The sequence below is a fragment of the Pseudophryne corroboree genome, chromosome 2 (assembly GCF_028390025.1).
Source record: "Pseudophryne corroboree isolate aPseCor3 chromosome 2, aPseCor3.hap2, whole genome shotgun sequence".
Classification (NCBI taxonomy): domain Eukaryota; kingdom Metazoa; phylum Chordata; class Amphibia; order Anura; family Myobatrachidae; genus Pseudophryne; species Pseudophryne corroboree.
The window spans coordinates 510,171,504-510,192,579 of record NC_086445.1 but is presented as its reverse complement, the minus strand read 5'-3'; the positions used below and the strand labels follow the sequence as shown (position 1 = coordinate 510,192,579).

Here is a 21,076-nt window from a genome sequence, read left to right as displayed (position 1 = left end):
TATATATACATACTCCTCCTAGCTCCGGCACTCTAAAGACTCCTCATGTGTTAAAAGCGCCCGGTGCCCTCTTCAATGCAGTACACTCCAACTGCACACTGTATAGCTCCCCAATGGTGGCACTCAGACTGATTTAAAAAAAAAAAAACGACAGTAAGCGACTGCTTGCAGACAACGTTTCAGCGCTGTATCGCGCTTTTTATATACAGTAGGGGAACCAAAAATGTGTGATTTTGAATTTTGGATAAGGGATACTCAACCCTGTATATATATAATATGAAGGTGTGGCACTCAAGCTTTGTTATGAACTTCACACAGAGCCGTGGATCAAGAAGGCATCAACATTTCAATATTTAATCATATTATAAATAAATATTAAATATAAATATTGAAGCTTCATAGACTATTGTGTATCCAACTGTGAGGGCAGCATATTGGAAAGTATGGAGTACATACGTGTTTGTATGTGCTGCTTCATTTGTTGGAAGATGTTCGCTCTCTGAAAGCACATAGGAGATGTTGAATGCAGGAAATGGCACATTCAAAAACAGCATTTGTGGCAAGCTCGCAAATGTAAATGCTTACGCCCCACGATGGGGATCAGTACTAAATCCCGCTGGACGGGATCCCGGGGGTCGAAATACCGATGCCAGAATCCCGACCACACAATCCCGACAAGGGTGGCGAACGGAACGCAGCCCCTTGCGGGCTCGCTTCGCTCGGCACACTATTATATTCTCCCTCTATGGGTGTCGTGGACACCCACGGAGGGAGAATATGTCGGGATTGTGCCGGTCGGGATTCCAGCGTCTGTAATCCGACCGCCGGGATTCCGTCCGGCGGGATCTTGACCATCTCCCCCACGATGGCATTGACATGTGGCTTGCCAATTTTAGTTGCAAATTGTAAAGTCGGTGTACACTAAGTTATGCCCCAGCCCACCCTTGTCCCTCTTCTCTAGGCGTAATGTGAAAAACTATATATATGGACTTAGAGGTGTGTCTATAAACGCCTATCCTCAAATCGCACCAAATAGCCCCGTTTAGTGCACCATGGGCTCTGCGACTTAGCCGCACCAAAACGGTAATCCTAAGTACCTAGTATACTGTAAACAAAATAAGAGGCAGAATTATGGAAAAAGTAAGCAGCGCCAGGCATCTTGCACCATATGGAGCAAAAGGATAGGTGTATGAGGACAGATCTGTACAAGTGTGTAGTTTTGGTGCAATAGAGTACAGAAATATGTATCTTACACAACTCTGAATGACCCGTATTTGCTCCCCACGACTGACCTTGCCTTTCTAGTCCCAGGGACCAACCAATCTCTTGGTGGCCTGGCTGGTACTGCAATACGGCTTAACCACTAAGTAGGGTATTCAATGCTTGACGGAACCTTTCCGACGGAAAAGATCCGACAATGCAGTGTTCAATGAGCGTCCAAATCCGACTTTTTAAAAAGTTGGATTGACATTGTCAGAAACGGGACTAAAACCTGTCGGATTTGGCCGCGTTTCCGACAGAACACGTGGATCCGTGGCTATTCTGCCGATCGACGTGTTTTCCAACAAGTCGGAATTGCCGGCTTGTTGGAAAGGATTGAATAGGTCAGAACAGTTTGCAACCTAGAAAAGTCGGAAACTAACGTCTTTCCAACAAGACGACAGTTCCGACTATAATTGATTACCCTAAGACTTTCTAATGGCTTCTGTTCTTGTTACACCTAATCCACTGAACCCTTTTATACATAGAGAACTAAATTATTCAGTGACGCTGTATAATCAGAAGTTTGTTCAGATAAATCTGACCCTGTCCCAGTAGAGTTTACAATCCTCATTTCCCTATGCAAGGAAACCAGTCATTATTCTGTATATGACTAAACTATAATAATTATAGTAACAAATAAAACTTTCTGTAGAAGTCTGCGGGGGAGCCATTGTCTGCAATTCAAGTAAATCTAACAAAAAAAAAATCCAATTTATCAAATGCTAAACTTTTATCTTTTTTACATTGTAGCTTTCTTAGATGATTTTGTTCTTTTTGATTTGAAAAGTTTACACCATTAAAAGCAGTGTTCTAATTTGTTTTGTGTGTGTGTGTGTATAGGGAACAATTTTCTGTTTCATAACACTTTAATTGTATTCATTGTATAACATAAATGTCTAGATTTTAAGGACATTGAAAGCTATAGTGAAAAGATAACTTGCATGTCTCTGGTTTAAAAGTGCATTGCCAATGTGCAAGCTATATTTATTTATGTTCATTTGACCACACGGTGCCACTATTCAACCGAGGTTTGTGGAAGATATCCTCTTTTTCTAAAAGTCACTCAACCTGATCTTGCAGAATAAATGTTTACTAACACGTGTGTTGAAAATTATGTTCCTTCCTACTACTTAAGGGGGAATTCATTTACAACCGGTGTGTATTTAATTAGAGCCCTTTCTTTTTTTGCCTCAGTAAATTACCCTGTTATCAGGTGTTAACACACAGAATCCCGGATAAGTGGCCGGACTTGTGTGTTAACTTGGTTTGGGCACCCAATAACAGATTATTTATCAGGTATCTCTTTTCGGGTCTGAGTAGACCTGAAAATAATTCCGTTATGTGCAACCTTTGGGGCAAATTGAATAGCTCTGGGAGATCAATTAGCCCACAATAAATTACCATGGCTAATTGAATTCTCCCCTTTTATTGTTTATTGGATACTTGATGTTGTCTTGTGCCCATTTTTTTTCCCACTCATGTAACTTGATTGTTCAGCTACAATCAGTAAAGCACTTTTATCACTCTGTGTCCAAAACGTGATGCAATATTTGTGTAGTTTAGACATTTTTTGTGACTGCCCATATGGGGCAAGTTTTTGGAAAGAGTATGCACCCAAAGGTCACAGCCTAACACGCCTCCTAGTGCCGCAGCCTAACCCTAACCATCCCCCTGATACTTGCGCTCGGGATTGCGACCATTGGGATTCCAGCGTCAGGATTCCGATACCAGTCTTCTGGCCCCCGGCATCCTGATTGTCAAAAACTATATCCCACCATTACAGTAGCACTGGTCAATGAGTACCTACTATTTCTCTGACGTCCTAAGTGGATGCTGGGGACTCCGTCAGGACCATGGGGAATAGCGGCTCCGCAGGAGACAGGGCACAAAAGTAAAAGCTTTAGGATCAGGTGGTGTGCACTGGCTCCTCCCCCTATGACCCTCCTCCAAGCCTCAGTTAGGTTTTTGTGCCCGGCCGAGAAGGGTGCAATCTAGGTGGCTCTCCTAAAGAGCTGCTTAGAGTAAAAGTTTTGTTAGGTTTTTTATTTTCAGTGAGTCCTGCTGGCAACAGGCTCACTGCAACGAGGGACTTAGAGGAGAAGAAGTGAACTCACCTGCGTGCAGGATGGATTGGCTTCTTAGGCTACTGGACACTAGCTCCAGAGGGACGATCACAGGTACAGCCTGGATGGGTCACCGGAGCCGCGCCGCCGACCCCCTTGCAGATGCTGAAGAGAGAAGAGGTCCAGAAATCGGCGGCTGAAGACTTCTCAGTCTTCATGAGGTAGCGCACAGCACTGCAGCTGTGCGCCATTGCTCTCAGCACACTTCACACCAACGGTCACTGAGGGTGCAGGGCGCTTGGGGGGGCGCCCTGGGCAGCAATGAAAGTACCTATGCTGGCTAAAAATACATCACATATAGCCCCTGGGGCTATATGGATGTATTTAACCCCTGCCAGGTTGTCAGAAAAACGGGAGAAGAAGCCCGCCGAAAAGGGGGCGGGGCCTATTCTCCTCAGCACACAGCGCCATTTTCCTACACAGCTCCGCTGCTAGGAAGGCTCCCAGGCTCTCCCCTGCACTGCACTACAGAAACAGGGTTAAAACAGAGAGGGGGGGCACTTATTTGGCGATATTATTATATATTAAGATGCTATAAGGGAAAACACTTATATAAGGTTGTCCCTGTATAATATAGCGTTTTGGTGTGTGCTGGCAAACTCTCCCTCTGTCTCCCCAAAGGGCTAGTGGGGTCCTGTCCTCTATCAGAGCATTCCCTGTGTGTGTGCTGTGTGTCGGTACGTGTGTGTCGACATGTATGAGGACGATGTTGGTGAGGAGGCGGAGTAATTGCCTGTAATGGTGATGTCACTCTCTAGGGAGTCGACACCGGAATGGATGGCTTATTTAGGGAATTACGTGATAATGTCAACACGCTGCAAGGTCGGTTGACGACATGAGACGGCCGGCAAACCAATTAGTACCTGTCCAGGCGTCTCAAACACCGTCAGGGGCTTTAAAACGCCCATTTACCTCAGTCGGTCGACACAGACACTGACTCCAGTGTCGACGGTGAAGAAACAAACGTATTTTCCATTTGGGCCACACGTTACATGTTAAGGGCAATGAAGGAGGTGTTACATATTTCTGATACTACAAGTACCACAAAAGAGGGTATTATGTGGGGTGTGAAAAAACTACCTGTAGTTTTTCCTGAATCAGATAAATTAAATGAAGTGTGTGATGATGCGTGGGTTTCCCCCGATAGAAAATTATTGGCGTTATACCCTTTCCCGCCAGAAGTTAGGGCGCGTTGGGAAACACCCCTTAGGGTGGATAAGGCGCTCACACGCTTATCAAAACAAGTGGCGTTACCGTCTCCAGATACGGCCGCCCTCAAGGAGCCAGCTGATAGGAGGCTGGAAAATATCCTAAAAAGTATATACACACATACTGGTGTTATACTGCGACCAGCGATCGCCTCAGCCTGGATGTGCAGCGCTGGGGTGGCTTGGTCGGATTCCCTGACTGAAAATATTGATACCCTTGACAGGGACAGTATTTTATTGACTATAGAGCATTTAAAGGATGCATTTCTATATATGCGAGATGCACAGAGGGATATTTGCACTCTGGCATCAAGAGTAAGTGCGATGTCCATATCTGCCAGAAGATGTTTATGGACACGACAGTGGTCAGGTGATGCAGATTCCAAACGGCACATGGAAGTATTGTCGTATAAAGGGGAGGAGTTATTTGGGGTCGGTCCATCGGACCTGGTGGCCACGGCAACAGCTGAAAAATCCACCTTTTTTACCCCAAGTCACATCTCAGCAGAAAAAGACACCGTCTTTTCAGCCTCAGTCCTTTCGTCCCCATAAGGGCAAGCAGGCAAAAGGCCAGTCATATCTGCCCAGTGATAGAGGAAAGGGAAGAAGACTGCAGCAGGCAGCCCATTCCCAGGAACAGAAGCCCTCCACCGCTTTTGCCAAGTCCTCAGCATGACGCTGGGGCCGTACAAGCGGACTCAGGTGCGGTGGGGGGTCGTCTCAAGAGTTTCAGAGCGCAGTGGGCTCACTCGCAAGTGGACCCCTGGATCCTACAAGTAGTATCCCAGGGGTACAGATTGGAAATTCGAGACGTCTCCCCCTCGCAGGTTCCTGAAGTCTGCTTTACCAACGTCTCCCTCCGACAGGGAGGCAGTATTGGAAACAATTCACAAGCTGTATTCCCAGCAGGTGATAATCAAAGTACCCCTCCTACAACAAGGAAAGGGGTATTATTCCACACTATATTGTGGTACTGAAGCCAGACGGCTCGGTGAGACCTATTCTAAATCTGAAATATTTGAACATTTACATACAAAGGTTCAAATCAAGATGGAGTCACTCGGAGCAGTGATAGCGAACCAGGAAGAAGGGTACTATATGGTGTCCCTGGACATCAAGGATGCTTACCTCCATGTCGCAATTTGCCCTTCTCACCAAGGGTACCTCAGGTTCGTGGTACAAAACTGTCACTATCCGTTTCAGACGCTGCCGTTTGGATTGTCCACGGCACCCCGGGTCTTTACCAAGGTAATGGCCGAAATGATGATTCTTCTTCAAAGAAAAGGCGTCTTAATTATCCCTTACTTGGACGATCTCCTGATAAGGGCAAGGTCCAGAGAACAGTTGGAGGTCGGAGTAGCACTATCTCAAGTAGTTCTACGACAGCACGGGTGGATTCTAAATATTCCAAAATCGCAGCTGTCTCCGACGACACGTCTGCTGTTCCTAGGGATGATTCTGGACACAGTCCAGAAAAAGGTGTTTCTCCCGGAGGAGAAAGCCAGGGAGTTATCCGAGCTAGTCAGGAACCTCCTAAAACCAGGAAAAGTGTCAGTGCATCATTGCACAAGGGTCCTGGGAAAAATGGTGGCTTCTTACGAAGCGATTCCATTCGGCAGATTTCACACAAGAACTTTTCAGTGGGATCTGCTGGAAAAATGGTCCGGATCGCATCTTCAGATGCATCAGCGGATAACCCTGTCTCCAAGGACAAGGGTGTCTCTTCTGTGGTGGCTGCAGATTGCTCATCTACTAAAGGGCCACAGATTCGGCATTCAGGACTGGGTCCTGGTGACCACGGATGCCAGCCTGAAAGGCTGGGGAGCAGTCACACAAGGAAAAAATTTCCAGGGAGTGTGATCAAGTCTGGAGACTTCTCTCCACATAAATATACTGGAGCTAAGAGCAATTTACAATGCTCTAAGCTTAGCAAGACCTCTGCTTCAAGGTCAGCCGGTATTGATCCAGTGGGACAACATCACGGCAGTCGCCCACGTAAACAGACAGGGCGGCACAAGAAGCAGGAGGGCAATGGCAGAAACTGCAAGGATTCTTCGCTGGGCGAAAAATCATGTGATAGCACTGTCAGCAGTGTTCATTCCGGGAGTGGACAACTGGGAAGCAGACTTCCTCAGCACGACCTCCACCCGGGAGAGTGGGGACTTCATCGGGAAGTCTTCCACATGATTGTGAACCGTTGGGAAAGACCAAAGGTGGACATGATGGCGTCCCGCCTGAACAAAAAACTGGACAGGTATTGCGCCAGGTCAAGAGACCCTCAGGCAATAGCTGTGGACCTTCTGGTAACACCGTGGGTGTACCAGTCGGTGTATGTGTTCCCTCCTCTGCTTCTCATACCTAAGGTACTGAGAATTATAAGACGTAGAGGAGTAAGAACTATACTCGTGGCTCCGGATTGGCCAAGAAGGACTTGGTACCCGGAACTTCAAGAGATGCTCACAGAGGACTCATGGCCTCTGCCGCTAAGAAGGGACTTACTTCAGCAAGTACCATGTCTGTTCCAAGACTTACCGCGGCTGCGTTTGACGGCATGGCGGTTGAACGCCGGATCCTAAGGGAAAAAGGCATTCCGGAAGAGGTCATTCCTACCCTGGTCAAAGCCAGGAAGGAGGTGACCGCACAACATTATCACCACATGTGGCGAAAATATGTTGCGTGGTGTGAGGCCAGGAAGGCCCCATGAAGAAATTTCAACTCGGTCGATTCCTGCATTTCCTGCAAACAGGAGTGTCTATGGGCCTCAAATTGGGGTCCATTAAGGTTCAAATTTCGGCCCTGTCGATTTTCTTCCAGAAAGAATTGGCTTCAGTTCCTGAAGTCCAGAAGTTTGTCAAGGGAGTACTGCATATACAACCCCCTTTTGTGCCTCCAGTGGCACTGTGGGATCTCAACGTAGTTCTGGGATTCCTCAAATCACATTGGTTTAAACCGCTCAAATCTGTGGATTTGAAATATCTCACATGGAAAGTGACCATGATGTTGGCCCTGGCCTCGGCCAGGCGAGTGTCAGAATTGGCGGCTTTGTCTCACAAAAGCCCATATCTGATTGTCCATTCGGACAGGGCAGAGCTGCGGACTCGTCCCCAGTTTCTCCCTAAGGTGGTGTCAGCGTTTCACCTGAACCAGCTTATTGTGGTACCTGCGGCTACTAGGGACTTGGAGGACTCCAAGTTGCTAGATGTTGTCAGGGCCCTGAAAATATAGGTTTCCAGGACGGCTGGAGTCAGGAAAACTGACTTGCTGTTATCCTGTATGCACCCAACAAACTGGGTGCTCTTGCTTCTAAGCAGACGATTGCTAGTTGGATGTGTAGTACAATTCAGCTTGCACATTCTGTGGCAGGCCTGCCACAGCCAAAATATGTAAATGCCCATTCCACAAGGAAGGTGGGCTCATCTTGGGCGGCTGCCCGAGGGGTCTCGGCTTTACAACTTTGCCGAGCTGCTACTTGGTCAGGGGCACACCCTGGCTGAGGAGGACCTGGAGTTCTCTCACTCGGTGCTGCAGAGTCATCCGCACTCTCCCGCCCGTTTGGGAGCTTTGGTATAATCCCCATGGTCCTGACGAAGTCCCCAGCATCCACTTAGGACGTCAGAGAAAATAAGAATTTACTTACCGATAATTCTATTTCTCGTAGTCCGTAGTGGATGCTGGGCGCCCATCCCAAGTGCGGATTGTCTGCAATACTTGTACATAGTTATTGTTACAAAAATCGGGTTATTATTGTTGTGAGCCATCTTTTCAGAGGCTCCGCTGTTATCATGCTGTTAACTGGGTTCAGATCACAGGTTGTACAGTGTGATTGGTGTGGCTGGTATGAGTCTTACCCGGGATTCAAAATCCTTCCTTATTGTGTACGCTCGTCCGGGCACAGTATCCTAACTGAGGCTTGGAGGAGGGTCATAGGGGGAGGAGCCAGTGCACACCACCTGATCCTAAAGCTTTTACTTTTGTGCCCTGTCTCCTGCGGAGCCGCTATTCCCCATGGTCCTGACGGAGTCCCCAGCATCCACTACGGACTACGAGAAATAGAATTATCGGTAAGTAAATTCTTATTATTGCTGGATTCCAGAACCTGTGGCAATACTAACCTTGGATAGGGTTTTGCATTTAAACCTGGGCAGATTTTATCCAATCCAATGAGATGGGTATACAGCTATACACCGAATACACACATTTGAGAGTTTTTATCATCACAATAATTTTTATTTTGTTTTTAAAATGTTATTGTGAATACTGCCTAAAACCAAAATCTATAGGCACATCTGTATCTCCATTTTATGTGTGCATGATTTTAACGTACGGATTCCATTTAATTGTTTTAATAAACTATTTATATTATTAAAATCAAAAAGTTGAGTCAAAGGCTTCCTTTGGCGCATGGGAAAAATGAGGAAGTAATAGTACTTTCCTCAATTAAGTGGTGTAATGTTTTGTTGGGCGTACCCCCACTCACGCTGGAATAAAGTGGGTTAAACACATCAAGGTATCTTTTATCTTCTTATATCAAAGTGATCCTGGATATCGTACCCCAACTCACACGAAAATGGGAATCTGGACTCCTATCAAGGTTTCTTTCGGGTGTCTTCTAACGATAATTCATACAGGTGTATCCTCCATATATGATAACATCATATGTGAAAAATGAAGAGAAAATATCCAATGTGTAGAATTTTCTTTACCATGCGTTACATATGAGATATATAATTTTAGATCAATATTTAATTGCACCTTCAATCATTAAACCATGTGGGCTGTTCTTAGGGTTTCGTATGTACCACCAATACGTGAACCCTTCACCAGATTGTTAATAAGGTAAGCGTACCCCTCACTCACACAGAGATTAGATGTGAAACTCATATAATGGTATCTTTGTGTAGAAAAGGTATATATATCTCGTGGGCGTACCCCAACTCACACATGAAGAAGCAGATTGAATCCCATCAAGGTATCTTTATCTGGTCCTTATGCCACAATTTATACAAGAAGATCCTCTGTATCAATCTTTAGAAATGCTTAACTCCAAAGAATAAATCCCAAAATGAGAGATTCACAGGAGTGGAATCTTCATATGACATACGGGTTCCAGAGACATCGGTAACAACAATGTTCCAAGGAATTTATTAAAAAACGTAAATATCTTATATACCAAAAAAATTCATACATGTGATCTGTTCGATGTCAAGCGTTTACATCAAAAAACATAGATACATGGGTAAAACGAAAAAACGAAAAATGGAATATATCCAAAAAAATGCAACGAAAAGTTCAATAAAAATGCAACGCTGAGTTCAATAAAAAATTTTGGTTGAAAAAATGGCTACTCACACAGGGATCTGTCGACGCGTTTCGGTCTCCTGGACCTTTTTCAAGACATGACCTTCTGTGTGAGAAGCCAGCTATTTATGATGCCTGTAGCCAATCGTCTCCTAACCGGAAGTCCAACCCCCGGAAATGACCTCATCAATTGTAATTTACACTTTCATTAAAAATTACATTATTAATAAAAAGACAATACAAATGAGGTCTACATTATTTCAACAAGAATGTGCCATATTATTATAACATATTGTGGTAGAAAAGAGAATCTGTCTTTCCTAATCTCTAACATAATGGCGCTAGGAATCATGGGTAACGTAGTTCCACATGGGTATCATTCCTCCTTATCTAATGTGCAGTCTTTTACTGAGCAATCTGAACGGAATTCCCCATAGAGCAAATGATATATGCGTATACAATGCTATTAATTTAGCTTCTAATGTTTAATATTCTTTCCGATTCTGGGAAATACAACTTCTCGATCTTCCGCCGCTAAGCATCCTGGGAAATGTAGTCTTTCAGTCATTAGTTTGCGCGTCGTCATGGAGCTGGAACCGGAAGTTAGAAATCCGTCTTCTTCCCTTCCATGTATGATGGGAAATGTAGTCTTTTGGTTGTCGTTCGCGCATGCGTTCTCGTCTCCCTGTCTGAAAACACAGACATCATCCTCCTCCGTTTTTAGTAAGTGTGGAAGGCTATAGAATTTTTTCTCTCTCGCTGGGTTTGCGCATGCGTCTTTGCCTTTTGGTCACCTTCATTGAAGGATGTTCAATAACATGGGAATTATGCACGGCCACCTCCATTATCAGTTCTTATCAGATGATATGGGTTTCTTTTGTTAATTCATGTGGCCGGTCATGTTTCAATGAAGGACAAAAGAATAAAAAAATGGATTACTACTAATGTACAGAAAAACGATTTAAAAAGATACCACTTTCATTTAAAAAAAGCGATTTTATGCCGAAAAACAATCACATAAGGGGAAAAGAAATATATAATATAAAGTAAAAAATTAAAAAATTAAAAAATTAATTAAAAAATTAATAAAGAGAAATCTTGATGGAATATATAACAGAACAAGGGGAATTTCCACAGAAACCACTTTAATTCAAAATCTGAATTGAGACCATTGGGAATTAGAGTTTTACACTGATAAATTAATTTCATTTCTGCTTTTGCTAGTGCTGTAGATGGATCTCTATTTCTCACATTAGGTTTAATCACTTTTAACCCATAGAAGCCCGTTATTCCTGACGGGGAACAATTATGATGTTCCTTAAAATGTGTAGATAAAGAGTGTGTCAGTAACCCCCTTCGTATATTTCTAAGGTGTTCACCCACACGAATCTTAAGAGAGCGTGATGTGCAGCCTATATAATAGAGACCACAACTGCAGCCAATGGCGTATATCACATTCTTTGTGTCACATGTAATAAAATCAACTATTTTGATGATTTGGTTATTGATGCATACCTCATTAATCTTATTTACTCCTTTAGTGTTTTTACATCCCATACAATTCAAGCATCTGTAAAACCCCTTTGATATTACTTTAGAATTTAATGAAGAAGATGGTAAACAGCTTGCTACTAGTACTGATTTAATGTTGGGGGCCTTACGATATATATGAATAGGTTTGTCAGGTATTAATGAACCGATAGATGGATCTCTTTTTAGAAGATTCCAATGTTTTTTAAAGATATTTTCTATCTTTTTATGATGAGTACCATATTCGGAAATGAAAGCCCATTCACATTTATTCTCTTGTTTGGGTTTTCTGATGTTTTTCTTTAGTAGTTCGTGGCGTGGTACTACATTAGTCTCATTTCTGGCTCTTTCTATGGTGGATTTGGAATAGCCACATGCGGTGAATCTTTCCTCCAAACCTTTAGCTTGAGACTGGAATACCGCATCATCGGTGCAATTCCTCTTTATACGTTTGAATTGGCCCCCTGGGATTGATTACATCCGCTGTCACCAGGAAGAGATTGTCTCCCCATGTTTGTTGATCTAAATGGGTCAGAAAATCACCAGTGTCCTGTAGATGGGATTTATTGAGCAATACCAATGGTTGCAAATAAAAATCTATAAATTTGGACAGATTGGCCGTAATGTAATTAACCCCAGAGATTATTGGTCTTCCCGGGGGATTTTCAGCATTTTTATGCACTTTTGGGAGTATATAGATCACTGGTGTGATGGGGTTTTCATTGACAATAAATTTGGCTTCCTTAGTGCTAATAGTTCCATTCTTCTCATAAATACTAATCAGGGCTTTGAGTTTAGCAATTGTTGTTTCTGTTGGATCATTCCTGAGACTTCTATAAGTTGTCATATCACCTAGTTGTCTCATGATCTCTAACTCATATTTATTTATGTCCATTAGAACAATACCACCCCCGGATGTAAGTTCGCTTTACACCATAATTGACCACACACAAGGTGTAGAAGCAGTAAGGCATTTTTTAACACTTTCTGATTTAGATGAGAAGTTACAAAAACTAATCTTGGAGGGGATTAATTTTATACTAACCAATAATTTTTTTCTGTTCAAAGATAATTTCTATATACAGAAAACAGGGAAAGCAATGGGCACCAGGTTCGCGCCGAGTTACGCTAACCTCTTTATGGGGGCGTGGGAGTTGGACAATATATGGTCCAATAACCCCTACGGCGCGAACCTGGTGTCCTATGTTCGCTACATAGATGATATTTTTTTCATTTGGAGAGGAGACCTCGATTCTTTGAATTTATTTTGCAATAAACTCAACAACAATAATAGAAACATTAAATTAAGTTTTGAAATAAGCGAACAAGAGGTGAACTTTCTAGATATTACGGTCTATGTAGAAAAAGGCAAATTAAATACTAGGACTTTCACGAAACCGACAGATTCCCAGTGTTACATTCCATCAGATAGTTGCCATCATCAAAATTGGCTCCAATCAATCCCAGGGGGCCAATTCAAACGTATAAAGAGGAATTGCACCGATGATGCGGTATTCCAGTCTCAAGCTAAAGGTTTGGAGGAAAGATTCACCGCATGTGGCTATTCCAAATCCACCATAGAAAGAGCCAGAAATGAGACTAATGTAGTACCACGCCACGAACTACTAAAGAAAAACATCAGAAAACCCAAACAAGAGAATAAATTTGAATGGGCTTTCATTTCCGAATATGGTACTCATCATAAAAAGATAGAAAATATCTTTAAAAAACATTGGAATCTTCTAAAAAGAGATCCATCTATCGGTTCATTAATACCTGACAAACCTATTCATATATATCGTAAGGCCCCCAACATTAAATCAGTACTAGTAGCAAGCTGTTTACCATCTTCTTCATTAAATTCTAAAGTAATATCAAAGGGGTTTTACAGATGCTTGAATTGTATGGGATGTAAAAACACTAAAGGAGTAAATAAGATTAATGAGGTATGCATCAATAACCAAATCATCAAAATAGTTGATTTTATTACATGTGACACAAAGAATGTGATATACGCCATTGGCTGCAGTTGTGGTCTCTATTATATAGGCCGCACATCACGCTCTCTTAAGATTCGTGTGGGTGAACACCTTAGAAATATACGAAAGGGGTTACTGACACACTCTTTATCTACACATTTTAAGGAACATCATAATTGTTCCCCGTCAGGAATAACGGGCTTCTATGGGTTAAAAGTGATTAAACCTAATGTGAGAAATAGAGATCCATCTACAGCACTAGCAAAAGCAGAAATGAAATTAATTTATCAGTGTAAAACTCTAATTCCCAATGGTCTCAATTCAGATTTTGAATTAAAGTGGTTTCTGTGAAAATTCCCCTTGTTCTGTTATATATTCCATCAAGATTTCTCTTTATTAATTTTTTAATTAATTTTTTAATTTTTTACTTTATATTATATATTTCTTTTCCCCTTATGTGATTGTTTTTCGGCATAAAATCGCTTTTTTTAAATGAAAGTGGTATCTTTTTAAATCGTTTTTCTGTACATTAGTAGTAATCCATTTTTTTATTCTTTTGTCCTTCATTGAAACATGACCGGCCACATGAATTAACAAAAGAAACCCATATCATCTGATAAGAACTGATAATGGAGGTGGCCGTGCATAATTCCCATGTTATTGAACATCCTTCAATGAAGGTGACCAAAAGGCAAAGACGCATGCGCAAACCCAGCGAGAGAGAAAAAATTCTATAGCCTTCCACACTTACTAAAAACGGAGGAGGATGATGTCTGTGTTTTCAGACAGGGAGACGAGAACGCATGCGCGAACGACAACCAAAAGACTACATTTCCCATCATACATGGAAGGGAAGAAGACGGATTTCTAACTTCCGGTTCCAGCTCCATGACGACGCGCAAACTAATGACTGAAAGACTACATTTCCCAGGATGCTTAGCGGCGGAAGATCGAGAAGTTGTATTTCCCAGAATCGGAAAGAATATTAAACATTAGAAGCTAAATTAATAGCATTGTATACGCATATATCATTTGCTCTATGGGGAATTCCGTTCAGATTGCTCAGTAAAAGACTGCACATTAGATAAGGAGGAATGATACCCATGTGGAACTACGTTACCCATGATTCCTAGCGCCATTATGTTAGAGATTAGGAAAGACAGATTCTCTTTTCTACCACAATATGTTATAATAATATGGCACATTCTTGTTGAAATAATGTAGACCTCATTTGTATTGTCTTTTTATTAATAATGTAATTTTTAATGAAAGTGTAAATTACAATTGATGAGGTCATTTCCGGGGGTTGGACTTCCGGTTAGGAGACGATTGGCTACAGGCATCATAAATAGCTGGCTTCTCACACAGAAGGTCATGTCTTGAAAAAGGTCCAGGAGACCGAAACGCGTCGACAGATCCCTGTGTGAGTAGCCATTTTTTCAACCAAAAATTTTTATTGAACTCAGCGTTGCATTTTTATTGAACTTTTCGTTGCATTTTTTTGGATATATTCCATTTTTCGTTTTTTCGTTTTACCCATGTATCTATGTTTTTTGATGTAAACGCTTGACATCGAACAGATCACATGTATGAATTTTTTTGGTATATAAGATATTTACGTTTTTTAATAAATTCCTTGGAACATTGTTGTTACCGATGTCTCTGGAACCCGTATGTCATATGAAGATTCCACTCCTGTGAATCTCTCATTTTGGGATTTATTCTTTGGAGTTAAGCATTTCTAAAGATTGATACAGAGGATCTTCTTGTATAAATTGTGGCATAAGGACCAGATAAAGATACCTTGATGGGATTCAATCTGCTTCTTCATGTGTGAGTTGGGGTACGCCCACGAGATATATATATACCTTTTCTACACAAAGATACCATTATATGAGTTTCACATCTAATCTCTGTGTGAGTGAGGGGTACGCTTACCTTATTAACAATCTGGTGAAGGGTTCACGTATTGGTGGTACATACGAAACCCTAAGAACAGCCCACATGGTTTAATGATTGAAGGTGCAATTAAATATTGATCTAAAATTATATATCTCATATGTAACGCATGGTAAAGAAAATTCTACACATTGGATATTTTCTCTTCATTTTTCACATATGATGTTATCATATATGGAGGATACACCTGTATGAATTATCGTTAGAAGACACCCGAAAGAAACCTTGATAGGAGTCCAGATTCCCATTTTCGTGTGAGTTGGGGTACGATATCCAGGATCACTTTGATATAAGAAGATAAAAGATACCTTGATGTGTTTAACCCACTTTATTCCAGCGTGAGTGGGGGTACGCCCAACAAAACATTACACCACTTAATTGAGGAAAGTACTATTACTTCCTCATTTTTCCCATGCGCCAAAGGAAGCCTTTGACTCAACTTTTTGATTTTAGATATGTACATTTTGTTGGATTAAGGGGTGATATCCATTTCTGAGTCAAAGGTCCCCATCTGGCTGCATTTCCCTTGCGCCGAACCGTGGAAATTACAGAAATTCCTCTTTGTTACATTGAACTATTTATATTATTAGTTTGGAAAATTGGTTTCCTATGATTGTTTCCTTATTCAAGATTGGGAGGAATTTTATTAGCCCTGATCATTTTTCAGACGCAAAAAAATAGACTTTTTCAGGCGAAAATGATTGCTGCTTAAAAAAAAACGGGCAGACTCACACAAAGTCCTGCATCTCCGTAGGCTAATACATTTAGCCCATAGAATCCGTTATAAGTTTACGGACCAATGTGTTTTCACTGCCTGATACGCGAAAACAGGCTAATTATCAGGGAATTTGTTTCAAAGCCTGTTGAAGTCCCAGAAAAAAAAAGTCCTGATAAGTGCTGCTGGAGGCCACCCTTCTGGACTAACTGGATAGCCCTCGTAAATTACCATGGCTAATTGAATTATCCCCTTATTTTCAAATTAATTGGCATTTATTTTTCATGGTATTAGTTCAGTCCTAATTGTTTATATTTAGGGATTAACCGGAAAGGTAAAGACAACTATTCCTCTTTATGAACTGACTGCTTTAAAATAAAAATATAATTTTATTAGACCTTTGGTCTGATTCGTACATTTATTTTCATTTAATAAGTGCTCAGCTTTATCTTTTTTGTGCTAGCTGTTTATGTGCAGGCAGTTAGGACTATTGTAAATGTGAACACTTGTAGATGTCAGACATTTGCTGCATCAATTTCTGCTAATCAGTTATCATATTAAGTGTGTTTTTTGTTTTTTTTTAAAGGGTCCACACATAGCTTCCGTGACACTTGCTGCTTATGAATGTAACTCTGTAAATTTTCCTGAACCACCTTATCCAGACAAGATTATATGTCCAGATGAAGATGGGGAAGGCGCAATTTCATTATGGACAATCATCTCCAAAGTCAGGTTGGAGGCCTGCATGTGGGTATGTATAGCTAAAAAATGTTTACATGAATATGTCACACCCAAGATCACGGTCAGTCATGTACCTAACGTATGTTCCACATCTGTTTCCACCCTGCCACTATTGAAGTGCTGAATTCATTTCAATACTGTAAGAACTCATTAACTTTCACAATAGGGGTTAAGGATCCCTTACTGAAGCTGGATTTGATTAGCAGAAACAAAACTACTTGATCTAATACTATAATAAGCCCAGCTATGTTTGTATATGTGTAGGTAGAAGTTCCCTCCTCAGAACATGAGATTTTTTTACATATTTACATTTTATGTAATGCCGAGTTACAAACCAAAATGCAAGAAATCCAGTTTTCTGTAGTTCTATATAATATCACACCTTGATTTCTATAATCTGAATTCCCATGCCACTGTCTTTCCGTCAGCCCGTTCTGGCAGCTACTGTCTAGCAGATAATACTCTTTTTAATTCACACCTGCTTCTCCTCTACACATAGTCTGACCTCTATCTTCCAGATCATTAAGGCCTTTATTAGCCTACATTGTTAATGCTTGTTTATACCCCTTTCAACTGATAACCAATGACTGTATACAGATGTGTCCATGTACATCTATCCTCCCTGCACGTTAAACAGTCCTCTAGTCACATCATGCCGTTGCGTGACTCTGTAGCGTTGAGCGTCCTTACGTGCAACTTTTTCCATTAAAATGCGTATTATTCACAAAACATGTGAATAGGACACACAATCAGCTTATGCTGATTAAAATGATATGCAGCATTCTGTGTGCGACCGCGGCTGTATCTGCATACGAAATGGTATGTTAGTGTTTTCCTAGAAAACACTGTAATGTACAATTTCTTATGCAGTTACAGCCCCATGTTGCGTATCATTTTAATCAGCAGTTTCTGCTTGTGCATCCTATTCGCATAGTGATGTGAATAAGATACATTTCATCAAACAAAGATGCCCGACGCTAACGGAGTTGCACTGGACATGTCAGCTCACTCACGCCAGGTATCTCCCGCTACATATTCACCATTGCCTTCTAAAATGTTAATGCCGTCTTGATAATTATAGAATGCTACCTAAACTATTTCTTTTGTGTTAAGGATTGCGATCTGTGGTGTACATTTTATTAAAAAAATCTTAAAATTAATCTAAAAGGCACATGTGTGGACAAAACCTGCATATCACCTGGAAAATAAATGTGCCGTATGTGTACATTTTAGAGAGGTGGTAGCTTGTACGTTGTCATTTTAGAGTTTTCTAATCCATAGTGCATTGTCCTAAGGCGCATCCTCCCATCCCCACTTCTTGATTTACAGCACTGATTGTGAGAGAAGAAGAGGGCTCTGGGTAACGGGAAGATGGACATTACAAAAATAGATTTTTTTTCAGTTGGTATTGTAACTTTAATAATCTGTGTATCATGGGTAACACTGCTTGAGTTTTTAATTAAAATAGAGACATTAATATGTCTCTTAGCTTTATATATAGTACAAATTTTAAGCAGTAGTGGTTTGTCCCTTTTACATCACAGCTTAATTTCTGGAGAGTGTATGCCCTGTTTTTTCATATGGAACCTATTAGCTGTGATATCGCAGGCTAGTCTAAATTAGCATATTTACACTGCTATTGCTCAATATACATTCACATTTCTTACAGCTATGTCTTTTTCATCCGTTATTTGTTAAACTACTAGTTCAGAAGGTGCCTGCATATTCAGTTGTAATCCAAATATCCACAACAACAATGGAAGTACATTTAATACTTTTTATTTTCTCTTATACCTAACAGGGTGCTGGCACTGCAATTGGAGAACTGCCCCCATACTTCATGGCTAGGGCAGCCCGCCTGTCAGGAGCAGAACCTGATGATGAGGAATATGAGGAATTTGAGGAGATGTTGGAACATGCTCAGATAGCACAGGTGGGGATGATACTCCTATTTCTAATCCTACACTCATTGTTAATTTGTGCATGAATGGCAAAATGTTCATAAAGATCATGTGTTTTTTTTACTTACTATAGTTGTTTTTGTGGAAAGCTGTATTTCACAATATTGGTTTTTTTTTGGGAGGGGGAGGGGTTATATTACTAAAAAGTTGAAAACAAAGGAATAATCTAAGGTTGTCTTCCAAGTTCCCTTAATAGCGTTCTCCCCTAGTCTTTACAAACAGGCAGTGTGTATTACTCTGCCCAAACAACTGTACTTACAGATGGAGTAAAGTTATTCTATGTTATGGCTTTTATTTTATTTTATTTTTAACAGTTAAGGTGTGTACACACGGTGAGATAAATCTGTAAGATTTTGACTATATAGTCAAAATCTTAAAGAAAGTTAGTGCACATCTCAAGGTGTTAGGTAGCTTGCGACACCGATTCGATCCCGATGCACACTCCCGTGGGGTCGATATCGTAAGGCTAGATAGACGGTGCAGGCAAGTCAATCTTGACTATCTAGTGTACTATCTAGTAAAAAGTATAATCAAAATTGGAATTTAGTCAAAATCGTACTTCGACAAAATCGAATGTACAGATAGTCAAAATTGGTGCTATCTGAGCTCTGGGGGGAGTTCGAGGGAAATCACATAGGGCCTAATTCAGACCTGATCGTAGTCCTGGCACAGCTTTTGCGTGCTGGCCGGGAGCTAGTCATCGCTGCCCGGGTCGCATCAGCTGCGTGTGACGCCACGCAGCCGCTGTGGCCCGCCCTCCGCACGGTCCGTCCATGCTTGCGTTGGCCGGACCACGCCCACAAAACGTGCCACCCCCTCCCGCCCTTCGACCGCCTCTGCCTGTCAATCAGACAGAGGTGATCGCTAGGCAACGACAGCTGCCGGCTGTCAGCCATGCGCCAGCGCACTGTGGCGCCGACCTGATCGCTGCGCTATGATGAATGGCAGCATGCAATCGGGTCAGAACAATCCCCATAGTCAAAATCGGGTATAGCAAGGATCTCACCGTGTGTACACACCTTTAGTCTGCAATTACAGCATGATTCAGTGAAACTCAATCGATCAGTCTTCATTCGTAATTGAATTTCTGTTTCATTTGTATGGTAGGGAGCAGACCACATCTACATTGAAGATGGAGCTTGGCAATTTAATGCTTCAGAGATGTTAGCATAGTTGTTTTAAGTTTAACTGAATAGCTGTAATTATTGTATGTTATTTAACTGAATAGCTGTAATTATTGTATGCTAGTAACATGCAGTATAGTATGCAGATTTATTTATTTATTTTTACTTTTTTGGCTTAATCTCTAAGTGACCGTTTTCTTCCAATTTGAATGGTCTAATTGCTTTGTATACTTTGAGCATGCCCCATATAAGAGATCATTGGTGATTTTTGAGCATTCACAGACGGACTGATGCAGTAATCTTGTATTTCCAGGGCATAAAAAGTTTATATTAATCCGTTTTGGATTCAAATTATTTTTGTTTTCTTTCTTTTCTACATACACGCATATCAATACAAACCACACCATTCAACCCACCCACACAAGGGATTCAATGTATTTTAGTATATAGGACTTTTTTAATGCCAAGGTCACTTATTCTGTATAACATCCAGAATCATACCTCCCAAATTGAGCAGTCCTAAATTGCAGACCTTAAAATGGGCATGGTTTACTTGAGGGAATATTTTGGGATGGCTCCGCTTCACAAGTTTGAATGTTGGGAGTTATATAGAAATAGCTACATTTCTTTTGTTGAGAGTGCATTTTACAAATTCAGTTCACTTATGTTTTCACATAATTATCTTGTAAAACACATGTGTACAGGAACACATTTACTTTAAATAGACTATCTGTGACTACTTTCAGGTGTATCATTTCCATACTACAGGTTGAGTATCCCATATCCAAATATTCGGAAATATGGAATATTCAGAAATACAATTTTTTTTGAGTGAGATGGTGAAACCTTTGTTTTCTGATGGCTCAGTGTACACAAACTTTTTGTTTAATGCACAAAATTATAAAAAATATTGTATTAAATGACCTTCAGGCTGTGTGTATAAGGTGTATATGAAACATAAATGAATTGTGTGAATGTACACAAACCTTGTTTAATGTGCAAAGTTATTAAAAATATTGGCCAAAATTGCCTTCCGGCTGTGTGTATAAGGTGTATATGAAACATAAATGCATTCTGTGCTTAGACTTGGGCCCCATCGCCATGATATCTCATTATGGTATGCAATTATTCCAAAATGCATGAAAATCCGATATCCAAAATACTTCTGGTCCCAA

The 21,076-nt window shown here is 41.1% G+C and overlaps 1 protein-coding gene across 5 annotated transcripts in view; it reads left to right on the top strand.

Moving 5' to 3' along the window:
- The window catches only part of VMP1 (vacuole membrane protein 1), a 361,547-nt gene that overhangs the window by 194,359 nt on the left and 146,112 nt on the right, over positions 1–21,076 (top strand). For all 5 annotated transcript variants that reach the window (XM_063954047.1, XM_063954048.1, XM_063954045.1 and 2 more), the window contains exons 6-7: positions 16,662–16,826; positions 18,618–18,749. In XM_063954047.1, coding sequence (XP_063810117.1) covers positions 16,662–16,826; positions 18,618–18,749 — 297 coding nt within the window. The remainder of the gene's footprint in view (positions 1–16,661; positions 16,827–18,617; positions 18,750–21,076) is intronic.